Here is a 22,516-nt window from a genome sequence, read left to right as displayed (position 1 = left end):
TACAACTATGCTAAGATAAACTCCATTAAAAAACATGACCAATCCCAATACAAAATGATATGGTAAATTACATTTAAAAAACATTACCCATCCCAGCACAACAATGGTAAGATAAACTCCATTCAGAAAAGATTGCAATAAAACCTTAAAAGAAGCAAAGTTTATTTGAGATAAAACTTCCCATCAAGACAGGTAACAACAATATGGTCATCTGCAATCAATTCCAAAACATGAATGTGAAGAAACAAGAACATGGACCTATAACAAAATGGTATCACCATAAAAGAGCCAATATGTATAGCTAAGTCACCATTATACAATTAATTTTAGGTGGCCGAAAAATGGGGTGTTAGCCTGCACTATTGTAAGATAATTATTGTAATATAAAGTAGAGAATTGCAATAAATGAGTAATCAGATAATCAATTGCTATAATATGTGTCTTTAAAATAAAACATTTCAGTAGGATAGGGACAATCAAAAGATTAAACAAAAGATTTCTTAGACAGAGAAACATCTCTTGCTGAGATTTCAATTAAAAATGTGTTCAGATATTTCATTGTTTTTAATCTGTTCTGTTTGGATAAATAGCATTTTCATGGCTCATTATATGCATTCATGTGAAATAAATGCATGTAATAAATGGTACATCATTTTAGACTATAAAAAAATATTCGACATTTGCAGGGATTTGGTATTTTAATTAGTTTCCTATTATGGAAGGTATTTCCATGGTTCAACAATTGTAGGAATTTGGCATTTTACAATATTGTTCTACTACTAAAGGGACAAGAAATAATGTACAGAAGTTACTCTTACTTGTGCAGTGTCTACTCCAAATACCGGTGGAAGCTGAGAGCTCAGTGGTATATAAGTAAATGTTGGATACATCTGTGAAGACAAAACCAGAGTGTACACTGAAGGAGGCAACAACAATTTACTGTTAACTCTCAAAGGTTTTTCCATTAATAATGATAAAATAAGTTTCTATGCTATCAAAATGTGACTGCTATATGTCTGAGTCACAAATTTCTCAAAAAAAAAAAAAACTTAAGAAAGCATATAACAATTTTGGTTGTACACAATAATGTATAAATGCATCCTACTTTGTAATTTGCCTATTTGTTCTCATATTTACTCTTTATTGTTGAGATAACTGCAAGCAGCATGCGACATCACTAGGGTTTATACTGCTCCAAGCAAACCTTGATTCAAGCACATCTGTGGAATTATTGTCTATATTTGTTCACTAGTAGTTCCATATTAAAACTCTTCCTTCAGAAATTATTAGTAGTCCCTAGGAAGCTTATTAACAAAATGTTCAAGCAAACTGAAATTTGATAACATACTGATGTATTAGGTTGTGGGGTTGTGGTAGAGTGTGTATACTGATGACCCCAAGGAAAATACAGAAAGATGCTGATATGGGTAAGCTCAGTACTTTGTTGTGCTGCAATGGAAACCAGTCTGTCAAACACCAAAAACGAAATAAGTGATCACATGAAATTTAAGTACGCCCTGGTTCAGGAATGGGTCCCTTCATAAACGTGGCCATTATTTTGTCATAGTAAACAAATCTTTATAGTCTATTCTGCTGATTTCTCAACAAAAAGATTGCTTCAAAAAATACCTAAGGCCTACATTAGTGGATTTCTCTGCTAACTAATTAGGCATATTTAGGATAAGAATAATGATTCATTCACAGTAGTAGTGTTTCCCCAGCTGTCTGAAGTCAGACAATAGCCTTCTGCTTTGCACAAGCTACACAGCTGCACTTCATCAGTTTGCATCTCCGTTTTCTGTAGCCATCCTTAGTGCATTGTAATGCTGCTTACATTACTCTGTTATCTTTTAGGTTGCTGAATAAAAGTATCTAATTACATATAAGATTAAATGAGTATCTCCAATCTCTTTTACTTTTTTTTGTTTTTGTTTTTTGCTGCTCAGAATATAAGCAGTGATGGGGTGGGACAAAGGCCCAAGGAACAGATTTTAAATATTAGTTGCTAGAGTAACATGCTTTATGTTAGCATGTATTTTATAAAGGCTATGAAGTCAGAAACTCAAATATATGTGATTAAGTAGAGACCTCAGTCCTCAGTGGTTTGCTAGAAAACTGCAAATTTTATGAGGAACAGGCCAAATATATGAGGTAAAAATTTGGGTATTCTTAAAAATTCTAGACAGTTGAGAAGCATGAACTATTTTATAACACTAGGCTCGTTTCTATACATGCTTTACTATCTAATTCATTTTTTTGATTGTATCTACTATGAACTATATCAGCATAACTATATACATACTACATGTCTGCATACACTGTTGGTTTGTTTATCAGCATGTAAATATGACATGTATTATCTTTTATATATTTCAATTTATTTAATGATATATTCCATAAGTGGAAGTCTATTCATTACTAACTGTGAATTGTGTTTTTGGCTCCAGGTGTTGTCATAGGTAAGTACTAGGCTAGCTGGCCCTGTAGGCCATTTTAAACCTAACCAATTTCTCTTGGTGAGAATCAAACGCTGTATATCTTGTTTGTGCAGTAAACATCTTAACCATTTTACAACCCTCAACCCCTGCACAATGTCAGCAGCCCTGCATTTGCAGGCCATTTGTTTGGGTGGTGAGCTCAGGACTTCAACAACAGAGCAGTGGATATCCTAGAAGGAAAGAAGACCTGGATTTATAGAACAAGGATGACTTCATAGCTTGCCAGTCCTAATTATTGAATACCCTATGGGGGAATGCCTGACATCTCTATATTTTAATATAAGTCCATTTTTTCAGAATAGTACAGGAAAATGTTGACATTAATTCCACTTTTGAATGGAAATGACACCTGTGTGTATTTATGATATTTCCTAATTTCCAACGTGCTTTCCAGACACCCAGCCAAATATGTAGATATATTCAGCAATCTTTTTTTTAATTATTTATGGGATGATCACATATGCTGTTATCAGGATGCTGTCATTCTTCGTGTTCTTATAACTGCCTATTGTCATTATCTTACCTGGAGCTGGGATTGGAGTGTAGACTGAGGCATTGTTTGACCTGGCATCATGACAGGTGGTTGTCCCATGAAAGGTCCTTGTGGTATGGCTTGTCCTTGTGGAGTTGCTGATCCTGGTGATAGCAGTGGTCCTTGTGGGCTTACTACTTGCCCATGTGAGACTACTGGTACATTTCTAAATGCAGGGTCCACCTGAAAGAACTTTTTATTTCATAAATATTAAAAAGTATATGTTATGCATTAACAAGAAAAAAATAAACCACTATATATCTTTTATTTAATCATATAATGTGGTTGTTGAAGAATTTCTATGTTATTGTGCGAAAGTGGAAAAAAGCTGTATACATTTTAAATAAACATTACTGCACTACAGAGATTTTATAGTAATTATTGAACCACAAAACATACATTTTCTTATGTTTTAAATAATTTATTAACACTTTCAACAAAATATTTATATTATACAATCTAAAATTGCACAACATATCCATTTTGATTCTCCATTCATAAAAATAATAAAAACTTTAAAACAATTTCACATCTTATTCTTATTTTTTATTTATATATTTTAATTTTGATAAACACAATAAACACTTTGATCCTCCACCCCATAACTGATAGACCTACTGCACAACAACAAGTACAATGGCATCAGGAATACTTGGTCCAGGATCCAAACCTTTTCTGCAACATCAACAACTGTGTGGAAGGACAGGTATATCTCACAGAGACTATAACTGCTTTGGAACAGACTCCCTTTTCACGTAAAATAAAGGTGATCCCTGTCCACATTTAAGAGCAACTTCATTTATGGAGGCGTAATAGAAAACTTACCCCAGGACTGCCTCTGTACTAATGGACAGGGACAGCTCTTAAATTGTTTATCCCATGCATGGCCCCCCCCCAAATTATCGATGTTATAATCCCAGGTATTCTCACTAGAAGTAATATATAATTATCGACCATGGGATGGGTAAGGACAGTCACTAACCAAATGGCATAGATTAATTCAAGCACCAAAAATGAACTGACTATGTTTAAAATGGCCTGCAAGGGCAACTAGCCTAGTACTTAGCGCTGAACCTATGAACCTATATGCCTATAAACTGAGACTTAAACTGTAAGGCAGTATAACAATCAAACAGTCCTTTGATATACTTCCATATAATTCACTGAAACCTGCAAATATTCATAATGGACAAACTGAAATAGTGTATTTTAGAAAATATTGTGATGAATAAATATACTTCATAAAATAAAACTGTCAAGAATACAGTAAAGAATAAAACATAATAATCAGTCCATCTACCCATCAGAAACTAGAAGAATTATACTCATGCATTTCCTAGGACAATAAAATATTTGTATAAAAATACATTTAATGACTCAACTATGTGACATGAAATGAATAAATCCTAATTACAACCCAGACAACCCATGTTCAATCAGCAGTACAGGTGTCTGAGGGTCCAGTTGGCTAAGGGATAGGTTTAACTGGCTAGGGCCAGCTTGCTGTCCATCAGAAGGATTCAGGATACTAGGCCTCTGGGATGAGCAACATTTAATGGTTGCTGGGTGTATCACCCACTTTTAGTGGCCCTGATGGCTCCTGCTGCATCATGCATGGACTTTGCTCCTGAGCCATGCAATATGCATGGCAGCATCCACTCTTACTCCTATGGAATATGCAGAGCAGCATCCACTCCTACTCCTATGGAATATGCATGACAGCATTCACTCTTACTTCTATGGAATATGCAGGGCAGCATCCACTCCGACTCCTATGGAATATACAGGGCAGCATCCACTCCTACTTCTATGGAATATGCATGGCAGCATCCACTCCTACTCCTATGGGATATGCAGGACAGCATCCACTCCTACTCCTATGGAATATGCATGGCAGCATCCACTCCTACTCCTATGGAATAGGTAGAGTGACATCCACTCCTACTCCTATGAAATATACAGGGCAGCGTCCACTCCTACTCCTATGGAATAGACAGAGCAGCATCCACTCCTACTCCTATGGAATATGCACAACAGCATCCACTCTTACTCCTATGGAATATGGAGGGCAGCATTCACTCCTACTCCTATGGAATATGCAGGGCAGCATTCACTCCTACTACTATGGCATATGAAAGGCAGCATCCACTCCTACTCCTATGGAATATGCATGGCAGCATTGACTCCTACTCCTATGGAATATGCATGGCAGCATTGACTCTTTCTTCTATGGAATATGCAGGGCAGCATTCACTCCTACTCCTATGGAATATGCAGGGCAGCATTCACTCCTACTATTATGGTATATGCAGGGCAGCATCGACTCCTACTCCTATGGAATATGCATGGCAGCATTGACTCTTTCTCCTATGGAATATGCAGGGCATCATTCACTTGTACTCCTACAACAAGCTTCTATGATGATTCTCCAAGTAGCCAAGGAGTCAGATGTTTTGTGAGACCAGCAAGCTGACTGATTCCCTACCACTGACCCACTCCATACCACTTGACTCTCACCACTGGGAAATGGATGGGTCAATAAGGCTTCCCAGGTAGGTACAAATGGACCATAAAGGTCTTGCCTTGCCCATTGAACTCTCGGCTCACCTCCCCATGGAAAGAATGGACAGGCTGTGTGCGGGTAGTAGAATCATCATGTAGGGTCCTTTGGAAGTGTGTGTATTTGTGAGTGTGTGTGTGTGTGTGTGTGTGTGTGTGTGTGTGTGTGTGTGTGTGTGTGTGTGTGTGTGTGTGTGTGTGTGTGTGTGTGTGTGTGTGTGTGTGTGTGTGTGTGTGTGTGTGTGTGTGTGTGTGCATGCAGGCGTGGGCTTGTGTGTGTCTGTGTGTGTGTGGGGTAAAATAAAGAAAGAGACAGATAAAAGTCCAAGAATGGATTGTGCATATTAAATCATGAAAGTAAAACTGTCATCAACTTTCTATGCTTCACAGAGATATAGGGTGAGAGCAGAAAGGAAAGGAAAGAAATTTTCTGAGGGCCATCAGGGAGTTTTCAGAACCTAGATCCATCCTGTGGTTAATAAATCTGCAAAGTACAGATAATAAATCCAGAAGCATTATATTATATTATATTTTAGCTATCTACCTCCAATGAGAAATATTATCTTTTGATAATAACTTGAAACATAAATTCTAGAGGTGATCATACAATAGAACCAGTTTATGTTCTTTTCATTGTAATTACTTGTTTGACCACTAGAGAATTTAGCTTTTTTCTTCTCCCCCCCCCCCCCTTCAACACTCACTTTTATTCATGATATTTCTCATGTAGGTTATATATATTTTTCATGTTATTTCATTTGGAAATGTAGTTGACTGGGATTTTCTGTATTTTCAGGACAGGCATTGTTTGAGCATTTAACATCTAGTTGATTTGTAATTTTATGATGTATATCCAACTTGTTATTCATTCGTTATATGTATGCTCATTGTAATTACTTGTTTGACCACTAGAGGTGATCATACAAAAGAATCAGTTTATGTTTTCTTCATTGTAATTACTTGTTTGACCACTAGAGGTGATCATATAAAAGAACCATTTTAAGTTTTTATTTATTTTAGCTTAGATCTGAAGAAGCTGTGTTAACAGTGAAAGGGCTCATCTTCAAATAAATATTCATTCTTTTTACATAGCTGGTCTTGAGATACTCTTCATTTTTTGGACCTGTTTTGCTCCTGCAACCTCCAACTTGATTTTACTTCTAAGTGCTTTTTAAACTGGGTGACAGGCAGCATTCATCTGGTGTATTCAGTGGTGTGCTGTTTTAAGTTTATAAATTCTAGTAGGATATAAGAATAATTAAAGAAAACTTTTTGTGCTTAAAGACTGTATATAGGGTGAGGGCCATTCTAAGATGGGTGAGACAAAGCTTCAAACAGTGTCATATAAGTCAACATCAAGGCTAAAATTTGCCTTATACGTGATTACATCATGAAGGAAATAGATGGTGAATAATTGCTTCCTTGTGCATTGTTTGTTGATTTTGTGAACCTCTATCTTCTGATCCATAGGATCCTAGGATCCTAGGAAGTTACTAGGCCATTGGCCCTGAGACCCTTACAAGCCTAGCCATGAATTTATCCCTTGTTCTGACAAGTCAGCACCTGATGGCCCTGCGGATCTTACCAGGGAGGATGACACTGTAGGGATGCTGCAGTGGTTACTCATGTTGGTTAATACCAAGTCCATAATATTTTCATCTCTTGTGGGGGTGTCAACCAGCTGGTCCAAGGCATTTGCATTGACAAAATCAAGGAATCTCTGGGCATTTGTGTTTTGGCATGAATAGTTCTTCCATTCTATGGTTGGTAGTTAAAGTCGCCCAAGATCAGGGTAAAGGGTTGAATCTTGATAGATTCAAAGAGGTTCAGATAGGTGGAGTAGGCATCTTGAGTCAGAATTGGGGGCCTGTAGCTAGCTATGATTTGAATAGGGGTATCCCGTCAATGGTTAATTGCACCTGGAGTGTCTCCTGTACGTCATGCTTTTTGACCAGCCTGGAGGTGTGTATGTCTTTTTTATATATTGCAACTCCACCTCCTTTTGCTTTGCTGCCCATGGTTTGGGGTCTGAATGTATGATAGGATAAATAACTTGGTATGGTTGGGGTGCTCTCCGCAGCTTGGAACCAGGTTTCTGTGGCTGTACAAATGTCTGCATCTTCCAGAATTAAGAATGTTTGCAATGATTGCAGTTTCATGTTTAGACTCCTAGTGTTTAGCAGCATAACCTTTAATTTGCATTTTGATGAAATTTTCATGTTGGTAGTTTTGACCTCATGGCATTGCCTAAAAAAGGCACTATGGAGGAGGCAAGAACCCAAGGGAGACAGATGCAGGTCATCTCTGGCAAAGCATCATGGTTTGTCAATCATGTCTTCCCAGACTGTCAGGTACTGGATCCCCTTAGAATGACACCAAAAACTAATCCAATTGTTAAAGTCAATCATTTTCTGTTTGTATTGAGGCATCATTCTGGGTGATGGTAGAATGCTGCTTAAGGCTAGGAACATATCTGCCTGGGACACATATTCAGCGAGCTCTATCATGTCTCTCTTCATGTAGTCCAGGGAGGTATGTCTCAAGTCATTCACGCCAACATGGACTATGACAGAGTCATAACAGTACCTGTTGTTGAGAGACCTGAGTGCATGGGTGATATGTTGGATTTTGGCACCTGACAAACAACTAACCGTGACTTTCTCCTTATCTAGCCTGGTGACAGGCACATCATCCAGTGTTTGTATTTATTTCAGTTTGTCAGTCCTTATGATTCTCATATTATTACATCCCGTTCAACATTAAGTTTACTTTTCAAAATTAAGGGTGCCAGTTTAGGAGTCTCATTGGATTATATGCTTTGTTTTTTTTTTTTATTATTATTATTATTTATGACCTGTGTTAGTAATGACTTCATTGACATTAATATAAACTGTTTCAGCTCAAACTATTCCAATTTAAACACTGCCTATCTTACAATCATCTCCAAAAGTCTTCACTTAAACCATGTAGCTAGTCTTTGGACATTCAGTGCTCTTGAACAGGACTGAACTGAGCAAAGCCCTTATGGAAACACCTCCAATCACCTGTCAGCAATGTCTTTTATGAAGGTATCTGGCTTGGCATATACCTTTTTTTCCTTCATTATATAGTCTGCTTTAAAGGTGAAGTCAGTGTCCAGCTTGCCTTCATCATGAAACTGTCTTGACCTCCTGACCCCTAAAGAATAGCAATGGATGGTTAAGACATGTTCATCCTTTGATTATAGGTTCATAGGTTCATAGGTAGGTACTAGGCTATCAGCTCGAGGGCCTATGTAAGCCTAGCCAACAAGGTTCCCTGGCTTACGCCACCCAAGAAAGTTATTTTCCTGTGCCACTGTCGAGCAGAGACACAGAAGTGATCCCCGGGGTGTATTTCCTATTTCCCATCCACTCATCAAGATTTTTCTAATGAAGAACTTTGCTTGACATAGATGGGTAGCCTGTTCCAGAGTATGGGAAGTCTCTGGGACAGGAATCTGTCCCTCCAGCATGTCCTGTTTATTGTGGTGAAAAGGTTTAGGTCCCTAGACCATGTAGCGTGGAGGGATTGGAATTTCTTTAGGTGTAGCATGTCCAACAGCTCTGGGTTTGACATAGCTTTATATGCTAGGCAGAGATCACCTTGGAGTAGGTGATATGCTATGGAGTAAAGCTGGAATTTTTTTTAGATGGTCAGTGTAGGGCATCTGTTTGAGGCCAGTAATCCTTTTTGTGAGGTACTTCTGTGGCCTTTCCAGCTGCTGCAGATGTCTTGTGAGGTACATTCCAAAAGGGGAGTTGTACTCTATAATGAGTCTAATGAGTGTCGAGTAGAGGGGAACAATTACCTCTTTTTTCCTGGATGAGAAACCTTTTATGATGAGGTGTGCCACATAGAAGGACTTCCTGACTACTGTGGCAATGTGACTATGAAAAGACAGACTACTGTCCACTTGGGTCCCAAGGTCTCTTATCACGCATTCAGTGTTAAGTAGACTGCTGTCTATGTAGTAGTTCATGGGTACAGAGTTTTTACCAAAGGGGATGACAATGCACTTTTTGGTACTGAGCTTGAGGCCATGGCTCTGACACCAGGCATCTGTCTCAGCAAGGCCCTTCTGTAGGATGTGCACATCATTTGGGGACTCGACTATGGTTCCTAGTTTGCAGTCATCTCCAAACTTCATTAGCCAGAGGCCTTCTGTGTTAGCCTGTACTTCAGAGAAGTAGATACCAAACAGGAGATGTTCCAGGACTGAACCCTGTGGTACTCCACTTGTCACTGGTTTGAGGTCAGATTTGGAGTGTGCAACTTTTACAGTGTGGATTCTGTCAGTGAGCCAGTTGGCAACCCATCTTGTGACATAGGGATTTATACCTAATTTAGTGAAGTTTAGCCATAATTACAGAATGGGGGAATGGTGTTGAAAGCCTTGGTGAGGTCATGATAGGCTGTGTGAACCACCTTACCCTCATCTACGGCTTTGGTGACAGCCTCAAAGAAGTTGATCAGGTTCAGGAGGCATGATCTGCCTTTCACAAACCCGAACTGATTGGGACCCAGAGATTGGAGGTTACCAATGTCTTTGTTTATGAGTTCCATGATGATACGTTCCATGGCCTTGCAGACCAGGCTCGTCAGGCTAATAGGCGATAGTTCCCGGTACGTATTTTGTTCCTCCTCTGACAAAATAGAAAGTAGGGTGGCATTTATTCTCTTTTTCCCCACTTCACATGCCATATCATTACTTTATAAACAAAAAAAATGATCAAACTATCGCTTGTTAAAGAAACAACAGTTTTAGCTATCAGTTTACAGACCTATAACCTGCTATAACTCATCTGCTGTCTTTCATACCAAATCCATAGGTGACCTGCATTCTACCACTAACTTAGAAACTCAGTGAGATGGGATTTTATTCCAATGTACCACACACCAGGGATTCATTTTCACCCCAAATTAGAGAGTATTCATTTGAATGTTACAGTCATTACTATTACTTTACTGATAAAAAAAAACTTTCAGCTGTCTTAAATCTGTATAGATCTGCTAACATGCCTTCAAGCTACAGCTTTCACTATGAGTGGGAAGATCCAATTCATCAAGTGTCAACTCCCTGAAATTCAACTCACTGGAAAATAACTGCACGAAAATGCTGTGCCTCCCCACTCTCCTTATATATATATATATATATATATATATATATATATATATATATATATATATATATATGGGTCTACTGCCTTTGGTCGAATTACATTTGGCTGAAAATGATTTCAGGCAGTCCACTTCACTGAAAGCTCATTTGATTGAAAGCTCATTTGGCCGAAAATGAAATATAGCCCCTGCCCCACTGCAGTGCGACCCTGGAGTGAGAATATAAAGTCAGGGGGGTGTGAGGGCATAGCCCCCGACATTTTGCAACTAGTTTTTACTGACGTTATATGTTTTAATGTATTTTTAATGGATACATATGCATATAATAGTGCATACACTGCAATTATGTGGGGGGGCTATGCCCCCCCTACTTTATATTCTCACTCTAGGGTCGCGCTCCTGTGGGGCAGGGGCTATATTCCATTTTCGACCAAATGGAATTCGACCAAATGGATTTTCAGTGAAATGCATTTTTGGTGAAGTGAACTGCCTGAAATCATTTTCAACCAAATGTAATTCAACCAAAAGCTGCAGACCACCTATATATATATATATATATATATATATATATATATATATATATATTCAACTCCATGGTCACACTGTAAGAGGCAAAGTTCACAGAAAATGCTTTACAGTGGGAATATTGGCATTTCAGTTGATATTCTGGCATTGTTGAGGAATCAAATGTTTGGGAGCTGAGGCTCAAAGAAATTGTGTTCATTGAGTGATAGTGTTACCCAAGCTACTCCATTCCATTTTGAAGGGCTATGGCTTTCTTATTCCTTTTACGATTATAAGCTTCATAGATGGTTGCTAGGCAGGCAGTCTAGGAGACTATCATGGACAGGGAGCTGAGCCCAATTGCCCAGGTGTCCCAGATTACTGTTTGGTTAATTGACTTGCACAGAAGGCATTATGAGGCAGAAGGAATCAAACCTTATGATACCAAAAACAGTGTATTCTCTGCACTTTTCAATTTGTTTTAGATACCTATCAATTAGTCCTTTTCATTCTACTCCCCATCACTTCTACCCAGCAGGAAGTTATCTTAAGGTGACAGCTAATGTGAATATATGGCCCACCACTGGGGTAGAGCAGTGTACTAGGAGCCACCCCTTTCTTAGAAAATAAAACGTAGGCTATTTCTGTTTCATATTACTCTGTGTTAACACTACTTGTATGTTGCTTGGCAGCTTCTAATTACTTATTCTTCTTTAAGCATCATAATTTCAGTACCCACCAGTACTTCCAACTACAATGGCTACATGCAGTGCACAGTAATACCTTCAAACATTTACTTTCTATGTTCTCTATATTAATCCAGGAACTTCTTTATTCATCTACTCTTTCTCCACTGTGTACAGGCATCAGTGCTCAGAATCCTATTTGTCTCCATTTGTCTCCTTCTTTACTCTGTCATGATGTATCACATTCCAGCTAACATGCAGTCACCTGGCAAATGTCTTGCACTACTTTTCATGTCTAAACTACATAAGTTACTACATCTCAACAACAACCCTAACTTTTCTTTTAATCAGCACACTCTATTTTCCATAAAGTGACCCCTCTCCCCATGGCAGGTACAGAGCAACCAGCCATAATAGCTACACATATATAGCCCCTCCCACACTTCACCTCTGGCAGTGAAACAGGACTCTACATCACTGTAGGAATTGCCTGTGCTCTTGTATCAGTTTGTGTGTGCTCCTTCATGTGGGTGACAGGAGTTACCATCACTCATTTGAGTGGTCACACCTATGTCATCCCTGCACCAGCCTCCATCTCTTGACACCTACCTTGCCATCCAGCAGTGATCAAGTTAGCTGCAGTGGTATAAGCCAATCAGGACCCACCTCTCAAGATGTGTATTCCCCTCCCCATGAGCTGTGCCATAAAATACCCAAGCAACTTGTCAAACAAGGTCGTAGTCAGAGCTTTATCTCTGAACTCCAATGGTGCAGTTACTGAAATATGAATAATTGATCATATTTAATCAACTCTTTTCTCTTTCTCTGCTTCCCTTTATTCCATCTAATTCATTTTCATTCAGTCCATGTGTCCTCTAACTTTAAAAACTCTAAGCTATTAATGCTACAGATATTACATAAGTAAAGTGTATTATATTTTGATTTAGTAATGGCTTTCGGCTTTTCCCGGTTAGGGATCGCCACAGCAGAACTCCGGTCCACTCATGATTGTCGGTGGATTTTTATGGTGCCGAGTTGCCAGCCCGATGCCCAACCTTCAACGAAGGCATGCCCATTCACGCTCACAGCTACCTGCATGTCTTTAGTGTCACTCAACTGTGGGGAGGACATGCAGACTCCACACAGAAGACGCTCCAGCCAAGAATCGAATGGGAGAACCTCTTGCTGTGAGGCGACAATGCTAACCGCTGCAACACCACAGCTTCATTTTGATTTAGTAATATAATTAAAATTACTGACAATATAAAGAGTATGTACCAGCATATGCCACATACATAATATCAACACAATGCATTTGACAGATTATCAGTAACCTTTTCTGTAGTGTCTATCTTCCTAGTGCTGTGTGGGCTTCTGACAATGTCTAGTTTCCTCCCACATTGCAAAGTTGTGTCAGATGTGAACAGAAGTACTTCTGAAATGGAGGTAGCCAAGCACAGCAGTAAGCATTCGTGTACTATAGAGTACAAGTAATCAATGGGTTGGGTTAGCAAAAAAAAAAACAATGCATGCAGTCTGTCCAAAAGAATGCTGTTTGTCCATTGTCAAGCATATTGTAGCTTCAAATTCTACATGATGAGTTAGGCATTAGAAGTCACCACCTTATTCCCTGCCCATACAACTAATTAACAGTTTTATTTAAATATTAGTGATGCCACTACAACCTCTCCATATCTCTTTTAGTTAACTATCCAAGCACAAAACAGACAGTGGTCAGCAAAACGGGATCCTTAGACAAAATATATGAGCACAGTTCCCACAAAAACATCCAAAGGATCACTCAATGGCTACAAAATAGTAGCACTCAATAGCTAAAAAAGTAAAAACTGGAACAAATTTATTGGTAAGCGCTTTCGTGATGTAGATACATCACTTAATCAGACCTATAACTAACACAACATAGCTATGCTTATATTACTAAGTTGATTTAAAAACAACCAATCATATTAAACATCTACAATTTCACATTCACTTCTTAAAGGGCACACTTAACAGACAGAAACAACCTCTTAATACTGAAATTAATGTATAAGAAAAAGAAATTATTTCTTACCATAACGTTCCATCTGTATTGTTGATCTTCGTTCAGTCTTTACGTATGGGTATTGGTTCCGACCTCGGAACCGAGCCATCCATCTTCCAAGCTCGTGTCAGCTACAAACTCTTGAGTTAAAACTCTTACCCAGAATTCCCCTCTCCTTGTTACCTCAGATTGAGTTTGCAGGTCAAAAGAAGGTAGAGGCTACCTCTGGTCAAATGACCTAAAAGAGCTGGATGGTGAGATCCACTAGAAGCCACAGGAGGGGGAAGGAGGGAGGGTTGTAATGACTGAACGAGGATCAACAATACAGATGGAACACTATGGTAAGATATAATTCTTTATCTGATATTGTTAATCCTCATTCATTCCTTACGTATGGGACAGAGTCCCCAGCTACCTCTATTCCTGGGAGGCTGTCATGGAAGGACATTCCCGAGCACCATAGAACCAAAAGATACTCTTCCCCTGGAGGCCAAATCCAATTTGTAATGATTGATGAAGGTATGAGGCATAGCCCAAGTTGCAGCTGCACAGATGTCATGTAAAGAAGCTCTGGCATGGAAGGCAGCAGAAGTTGCCACCAACCTTGTTGAATGAGCCTGTATGGTAGTCGGCAATGGAATATTACGTTGTGTATAAATAAAGGTCACAAGGTCTTTCAACCATCTAGCCAATGTGACCTTCGCAACAGCACATCCTAATCTAGGTCCAGAATAGGCCAAAAATAACTGGTCTGATTTATGAAAGGCCTTAGTCCTATTCAGGTAGAAGCAAATTTGCATGTGCATATCTATGGTATGTAGGCAATACTCTCCTTTGTTTGAATGATTGGGGAAGAAAACTGCAAATTCAATGGTTTGATTAATGGACATTTCAGAGATCACTTTTGGCAGAAAGGAAGGATTAGTTCTCAAAGACACTCTATCTCTATGAAAAATCAAATATGGACTCTTGATGCATAAGGTTTGAAGCTCAGAGATACGTCTGGGAGAAGTAATGGCGACCAAAAACAAGGTTTTCCATGACAAATATTTGAGGTCGCATGAAGAAGCTGGTTGGAAAGGTGGCATTGTCAGAGCTTGTGGAACTAATGACAGGTCCCATGGTTGAATAGGTTCTCTAAAAGGGGGCTTCAGATGCTTCACACCTTTTATGAAGGTCTTGCATAATTTGTGTGACATAAGAGAGGAGTCTTGGACACCCTCATGGAAAGTAGATATTGTAGCCAAATGAACTCTAATGGTAGAGGCCGATAGACCCGATTGGAATAGATCAGCTAGATACTCTAGTACTATTGACACTGGTGCTGAAAAGGGATCTACTTGCTTTTCTTTCAGCCAACAGGTAAATATTTTCCACTTGCTTAGATAAGTAATTCTAGTGGAAGACTTATGAGAGGCAATGTCCCGTACTGGTAAGGAAAGATCATTCTGCCTGGCAATCAAGGGAATTGGAGGAGCCAAGCTGTGAGCTTCAAGCTGTCCAAGTTTGGATGAATCAGATTCTGCGGATGGGAGATCAACCCCCGGGGTTGGATGGAGAATCCATGGATGATCTAGCTGGTGAGGCCAAAGGAAGGGGAACCAAATCTGATGAGGCCAATATGGTGCTATGAGGATCACCTTGCTCATCAACCGATGGGCTTTCTTCAGAAACTGGGGAATGAGGGGAAGAGGTGGAAATGCATAAAGAAGACCCAAGGGCCAATCGTAGACTAGAGCATCCTTGGGTGACTGTCCCGGAGGGGGAATCAGGGTGAAGTAGTTGCTGCATTTGTAGTTGGTTGGGGATGCAAAGAGGTCACACCAAGGATGGCCCCAGCGGTGGAAGATCTCCACTGCTATCAAGGGATTCAGGGACCACTCGTGAGGTTTTAGAATGCACCTGCTGAGTCTGTCTGCTATCACGTTGGAACTCCCGGGAATGTGTGTTGCTAGAAGAAAACGGTTGGTACCCATCATCCATTGCCACATCCTCATGGCCTCTTGACAAAGGGGATAAGATTTGGTTCTGCCCTGTTTGTTGATGTACCAGACCACCGCCAGGTTGTCTGATTGTATCGCAATAGTCCTACACGGCAGCAGGGGATGGAATGCTTGCAACACCAGAAGCACCGCCCTCAGCTCTAGAACATTTATATGCAGTTGGGCCTCCAGGTCGGACCAAGTGCCTTGATGGTAACTGTAGCCTTGGGCTGCTGGGGGGAGAAGGGGCAAGACCACTGTGACAGGTTGTGGGTCATCCACCAATTTAAATCCTGTTTGCACCTGTGAGTTACTCAAATCTTGGCTGAAAGAGTATGCTGAAAAGGATACCATTGGATGAGCAGTAGCCATTGTGGAAGCCTCATGTGAAACCTGGCCAGGGGGACAATGGTGAAGGAGGCTGACATGGAACCCAACAGCTGAAGGACAGAGTGAGCTGTGGATTTCTCCCTTGAAAGGATTGGGATCAGTTGTTGCTTTATCCTTAGAATTCTGTGCTCTGGAATGGATGCTTTGCAATTCTTTGTATCCAATATGACCCCTATGAATTCTGTGGACTGATATGGGGTGAGAATGGATTTTTGGCAGTTTATGGTTATGCCTAGCCTTTGTGCAGCGAGGAGAGAGTATGCCAAGGCGTCTTCCAATAGATGTCTGGTGGGGTGGAGATGAGCCAGTCATCTAGGTATGGAAACACCTGGAATCCTTGTAGTCACAAATGAGCTGTGACAACTGCCATGCACTTTGTGAACACTCTGGGGGCTGTAGAGAGTCCAAAGGGCAGTACTCTGAACTGGTAGTGACTGGCTCCCGCACAGAAGTGCAGAAATTTTCTTGATGGCCTGTCCACTTTTATGTGGTAGTACGCATCTTGAAGATCTGTCGAGCACATCCAATTGTCTTTTTCCAAATGCAAGAGGATAGACTGTATTGTGACCATCTGGAATTTTTGTACTCTTACAAACTTGTTCAATACACTGAGATCCAAAATTGGTCTCTAGTCCCCGGTTTTCTTTGGCAACAAAAATAGTCTTGAGTAGAATCCGGATCTTATCTGGTCTGGAGGGACTATTTGGATGACTCTTTTTCTTAGCAGCTTTGCTATCTCTAGTGCTGCTTCTTCCCTTTGACTGGGTGGAATGTTGGGTAAGTTTGTTGGGGGACAGGACTAAGATCAAAGGGAATATGGTAAGCTCTGGTTATTATCCTTTGTACCCAAGAGTCGGTGGTGATGGTTAGCCAGGCAGAAGGGTACAAGGGGAAATGTCCCCCAACCACCTCCAGAGGAAGGGAGTTGGGCCACTCTTCAGGAGTGCTGGTAGGATTGACCAGGAAAAGAGTCCCTGGAACCCTGGTTATGTGGACCCCCTCTACCCCGAAAAGGGCGTCTTTCCTGTGAGTTTCCCCCTCTGCCTCTAGGGGAGAACTCAGCCTGTGTGTCATGGAAAGGACCCTGAGACTTTCTGTACCATATCTTCCCACTCTTCTGGTTTCTGGAGAAAGCATGTTGAGGGGAAGAATAATTGACACCCACAGCAGAAAGGGTCTTACCATCCCATTCACATCTAGCCAGTGTGCTTTTAACCTTGGGTCCAAACAATGAAGAGGCTTCAATGGGAGCATTGAGAAAGGAAGCCTTGAAGGGTTCCATGAAACTACATAAGCATATCCAGGTGTGCCATCTCAAAACAACTCCTGAACTCGCCACTCTAGCTACTCCTTCTGATGCGTGAGATATCAGGCACATGGAGGAGTTTGATATCGATTCAATGGTAGCCAGCTGAGAGGCCACTTTGTCACAGACCTCATCAGACACGGCACCAGTCAAAGTTTCAGAGAGCTTAGATACTAAATCCCTTTGAAGCCTGGTAAAGTGTGCCATATAATTCAGGGACCTGATTGCAAAGGTCGCTGATGCAAAAGTATGCTTCCCTATTCTGTCCAGAGCCCGTGACTATTTGTTAGGCAGATGGACAGTCGGGCTTTCTTCTTCCGCCAGATCCTTCTTGGTCACGGCTGCCACCACCAGAACATCTACAGGAAGACCTTTGGACCAATGGGGGTCAGTAGCAGGAGGGGACAAAATTTTATCTGGCCTCCGGGAAACGGCCTCAATAATGTCAGGAGCCTTCCACGCATGCTGCATGATGAGCCGACCAGTTCGTCGGCAGGTGGAGTAACCCAGGAGGTAGGAGGCCAGGTGCAAAAGGCCTGCAGGAACACAGACTCTTCAGAGGTCAGGTTAGAGGGCTGCCAGTCACCTCTCTGTTTAAGGATTTCGAGGATATCACCAAAGGATACCTCAGAGGGTGAGCGAGGGGACCCTTCCTCATCATCAAAGTCTGTGTCTTCAGAAAGGGACTCCTCTGTGGAGTCCATGTGCTTCCTCTTGCACGAGCTTTTCTGATGAACTTCCTCAGAGGGAGAAGCTGGGGGAGACAATGCAAAAGGGGTTTCCTGTGGGAGTACATCCCGAGGCCCTTGTGCCCAGTGTCCACTAGGAGCGACTTGTGTACATTGCGGTCCAGAGGAGGATGAGGAGATTGACAGCACAGTATCACCAGCAGATGCCAAAGCCTTCTCCATTAGTTGGAAGGCCAGTCCACCTGAAGAGGGGTGAGTGTCCAGGACAGGGGTCACCCCTCCCCTAAGTGGCTCAGCCTGCTGACTCGGGGTCCCTGGATGGCTGTGAAACACCAAATTATGTACACCACAGCTGACATCCTGGGTCATAGCAAAACTCTCCTGCCATGAAGGCAACTGAGGTTCCTTAGTGAGGTCCATAAAGGGAACCATAGAGGGGGAAGGCTGTGCTATATCAAGGGACTTCAAAGGCAGTGAAGGAGGAGAATAAGTAGGGGTCTTTGGCAAAGGGTGATCACCTCTCAAGGAAGGATAGGTCCTGGGAAGCGGGACACCTCTGGCAAAAAGCACTTGATCCACAAGACGCAACACGTCATGTTCAGAGAGGCTTCTAGTGGATTTCACGGACATGGCTGAGGGATAGTCAGGTCTATCCACAGATGGGACAAGCTCGGTGCTCACCTCACCAGTCTGCACTAAAAACAATGAAGCTGTAAGAGACTGGACTACAGGTGTCTGCACCGAGGAAGTCATCGGTGCCAAAGTCATGGTCTGCACCGACAATAAGTTTGGTGCCGAAGTGGTTGTCGGTTCCAAGGATGGGACCGAAAAAATCGGTGTCAATAACTGAGTTGTTGGTTCCGGGTAAAGTTTCGGAGCCGATGTCGTTACAGTCTGCGCCAACTGGATAGTCGGTGCCAGTAGAGAGGTATGAATCGAGGAGCCCCTAGGTACCGATACGGTAATGGGCACGCTAGTTGGTGCTGAAATCACAGATGGCACCAATGGCCTCAGTGCCGAAGATCTGGGCACCAAAAGCGCTGGAGCCAAAAGAGTCAGATCCGAAGTAGAAAGCTTAGCCCTCTTGGGTCTCGGTTGGTGGGAGTCCCCAGCCGGGGATAAAGGAAGAGATTTGGCCTTTGAATGATCATCAGTCTTTTTCTTATGGGATCTTGGAGGGGTTGAAGCCTCTGACCCAGAAATAGCCTCTGAAAAAGGAGATATGAGTAGCCCCTTCAGTAAAAATTTATTTTTCCTCTCTATCAATGTCCTGTTAGAGAAGTTTTTACAAATTCCACAGGGTGGATCAACTGATAAATGAGGCACACCCAAGCAATAGACAAACAGAGAATGTGCATCTGAAGTAGGTAATTTATGTCCACAATCTGAACATCTCTTAAATCCTGGACTACCTTTTTATCTGCCATGATAGGAAAGAAGGAAATCAGAAAGAATACCAGCAATGGTACAAGAAATACCCGAAGGTAATGAAGAAAGGGTTCTACCAACGATGGTATAGAAGAAAATACCTTGCGGTAAAAAAGATTGAAAAATTTTAAAAAGGGAAAGTTGCTAAATATGATAAGGTAAGAGAAAACAATTTAGAAACTTTTCTGAGAGAAAAAGTTATTTTAGACTAGTATGACAACAAAATATTATACTTAGCTCAAGAGAAGTAGCTTGACATGATCGAATGGCGATGCGGCAAATGAAATCTTGAGTAACAGGGAGAGCAGAATTCTGGGTAAGAGTTTTAGCTCGAGAGTTTGTAGCTGACGCGAGCTTGGAAGATGGCCGGCTGGGTTCCGAGGTCGGAACCAATACCCATATGTAAGGAATGAATGAGGATTAATAATATCAGATCATAAAGGTCAAACCTTCTAAAAAGTCCTGCAACATTTACATTTTCAGATATTGAAGCTAGCAATATAAACATATACAAATGCTCCCTGATCCTATACCTAAACTTCCTGTTGGTTTTACCAACATAAAAGGAGGGACACAAGTTGCACACAGCTAAATAAACAATGTTTGTGCTGCTGCAGCCTGCTTTAACATTAAATTAAAATTCAATTTTGAGGTCAGGGTGTGCAAATTTATTGCTTGTGTCAGTGAATCTGCATTGGTTGCAATTATGACAGGGAATAGTACCCTTCTTACCATCCTGTACTCCCATTTCTCTTCTATTCTTGGGATAGCATAAAAATTGTTTGAGTGACTTCTTGTTCCTGTAGGAAAAATATGGCTTATCACCTACAATTGGTCCTATATCAGGGTCTTGTGTTAGGACAGGCCAATATTTCCTAATAACATCTGTCACTACCTTTACGTCACTAGAGAATTCAACAGGCACTCGTACGTGTCTGTTTATCCTCTTCCTGTAATTATGATTAGTTCCAAATGATGTTCCTTCATCTGAATAATAAGGTCTCCCAACATTTATGTTAGTAAAACCAACCGGAAGTTTAGGTATAGTATCAGGGAGCATTTGCTTAAAATTAGAAATTCTGATAACACTAATGCACTGGCGAAACGTGAATAAAACAGATGCTACACACACGTTCAGATTCATGGCAATTAAAATGGTCTCTGGAAATGAACAAGGAGGGGACATTGTGAATTCAACTGAAACCACAGAGAGTAAATGGATAGTGAGGTTAAGGGCAGATAAAGGGAAGGGCCTGAATGATAGGGTACCCCTTAAACCCTTATTAAAATCAAGACAATTAACTACAAAGTGATATGCTTAGAATACCTAATGTATTTAAAGGATGTTTTGTATTTAGGTTTTTTACATACTTTGCATAAATATTTTTATATTGTTAGCTTCAATATCTGAAAATGTAAATGTTGCAGGAATTTTTAGAAGGTTTGACCGTTATGTTCTTATACATTCATTTCAGTATTAAGAGGTTGTTTCTGTCTGTTAAGTGCGCCCTTTAAGAAATGAATGTGAAATTGTCGATGTTTAATATGATTGGTTGTTTTTAAATCAACTTAGTAATATAAGCATAGCTTTGTTGTTTAGTTATAGGTTGATGAAGTGATGTATCTACATCATGAATGCGCTTACCAATAAATTTGTTCCAGTTTTTACTTTTTTAGCTATTGAGTGCTATTTTTTAGCCATTGAGTGATCCTTTGGATGTTTTTGTGGGAACTGTGTTCATATCTTTTAGTTAACTGTTTTAATCACTTGGGGGATGGGTTGTGACTAACTGTATGGGGTTTGGGACTGTGACTAACTGTTCAAAGTTCTTTAATGTGATTAATGTGACAGAAGGAGCAATCAGCGGAGGGTGAGTATATTGTACTAATCTGCTCACAGCCATAATTATGGCAGGCTAAAGTGGGTGGCTGCCCCAGTGCACAAGCTCTTAAGGATCATAATTTTTAGGTGCCAGTGGTGGAAAGGAGTATAGTACTGGCTTTGTAAATAAATGCAGATACTGTATTTGTGATCTCAGCAGAATACTCAAGTGCTCAGTGATTTAACTCTAGCAAGGCCATAGCTGTCAGCAAATCAGGGAAAAATCTCAACATAATCATGGACAAATCCAGAAATAATCAGGGACAATCTGGGATACTTTTAAAATATTAGCAATAGTAACTTGAGACATTGACAGAATTAATATACAAACAAATAGCCATTACACAATGATTGGTTCTCTGACTTTTTTTTTCTATTTTGCTATGGCTCCTTCTCTGTGGAGTCTGCATGTCTTCCTTGCTTCTGTGTGGGTTTATCCAGCTGGATTGATTTCTTCAACACCCCAAAGATATGCTACAGGTGAACTAGCATTCCTCCAATGTGCTTGTAGGTAAGAGTGCAGTATTCTTATCTTCTAATACACCTGGCTTATCAAGGGCAGTGCCAGTGTGTGTGTGTGTGTGTGTGTGTGTGTGTGTGTGTGTGTGTGTGTGTGTGTGTGTGTGTGTGTGTGTGTGTGTGTGTGTGTGTGTGTGTGTGTGTGTGTGTGTGTGTGTGTGTGTGTGTGTGTGTGTGTGTGTGTGTGTGTGTGTAAGAGAGAGAGAAAGAGAGAAATCAGTGACTCTTACATTTATGAGTGAAAAATAATATCACATAAATAACTCTACAGGTAGGAATTAAAAAAATCAGTAAACAAGTCACCATTTTTCACAAATAAGGGACAACATGCATGACAGAACATATAGAAATCAGATCT

General features: G+C 40.7%; 1 protein-coding gene across 2 annotated transcripts in view; it reads right to left on the bottom strand.

The window, feature by feature from the left end:
- The window catches only part of AMTN (amelotin), a 110,132-nt gene that overhangs the window by 61,570 nt on the left and 26,046 nt on the right, over positions 1-22,516 (bottom strand). The window contains exons 6-7 of one of the 2 annotated variants that reach the window (XM_044061944.1): positions 3,022-3,222; positions 819-890 (exon numbers count right to left, since the gene is read on the bottom strand). In XM_044061944.1, the coding sequence (XP_043917879.1) occupies positions 819-890; positions 3,022-3,222 (273 nt within the window). The remainder of the gene's footprint in view (positions 1-818; positions 891-3,021; positions 3,223-22,516) is intronic. The other variant, XM_044061945.1, reaches the window with a different exon arrangement.

Source organism: Protopterus annectens, chromosome 2.part0, assembly GCF_019279795.1.
Source record: "Protopterus annectens isolate FY-2018-M chromosome 2.part0, PAN1.0, whole genome shotgun sequence".
Classification (NCBI taxonomy): Eukaryota; Metazoa; Chordata; order Ceratodontiformes; family Protopteridae; genus Protopterus; species Protopterus annectens.
Note: the sequence above shows the minus strand (reverse complement) of the source record. Positions and strands in the feature narration are given on the sequence as shown.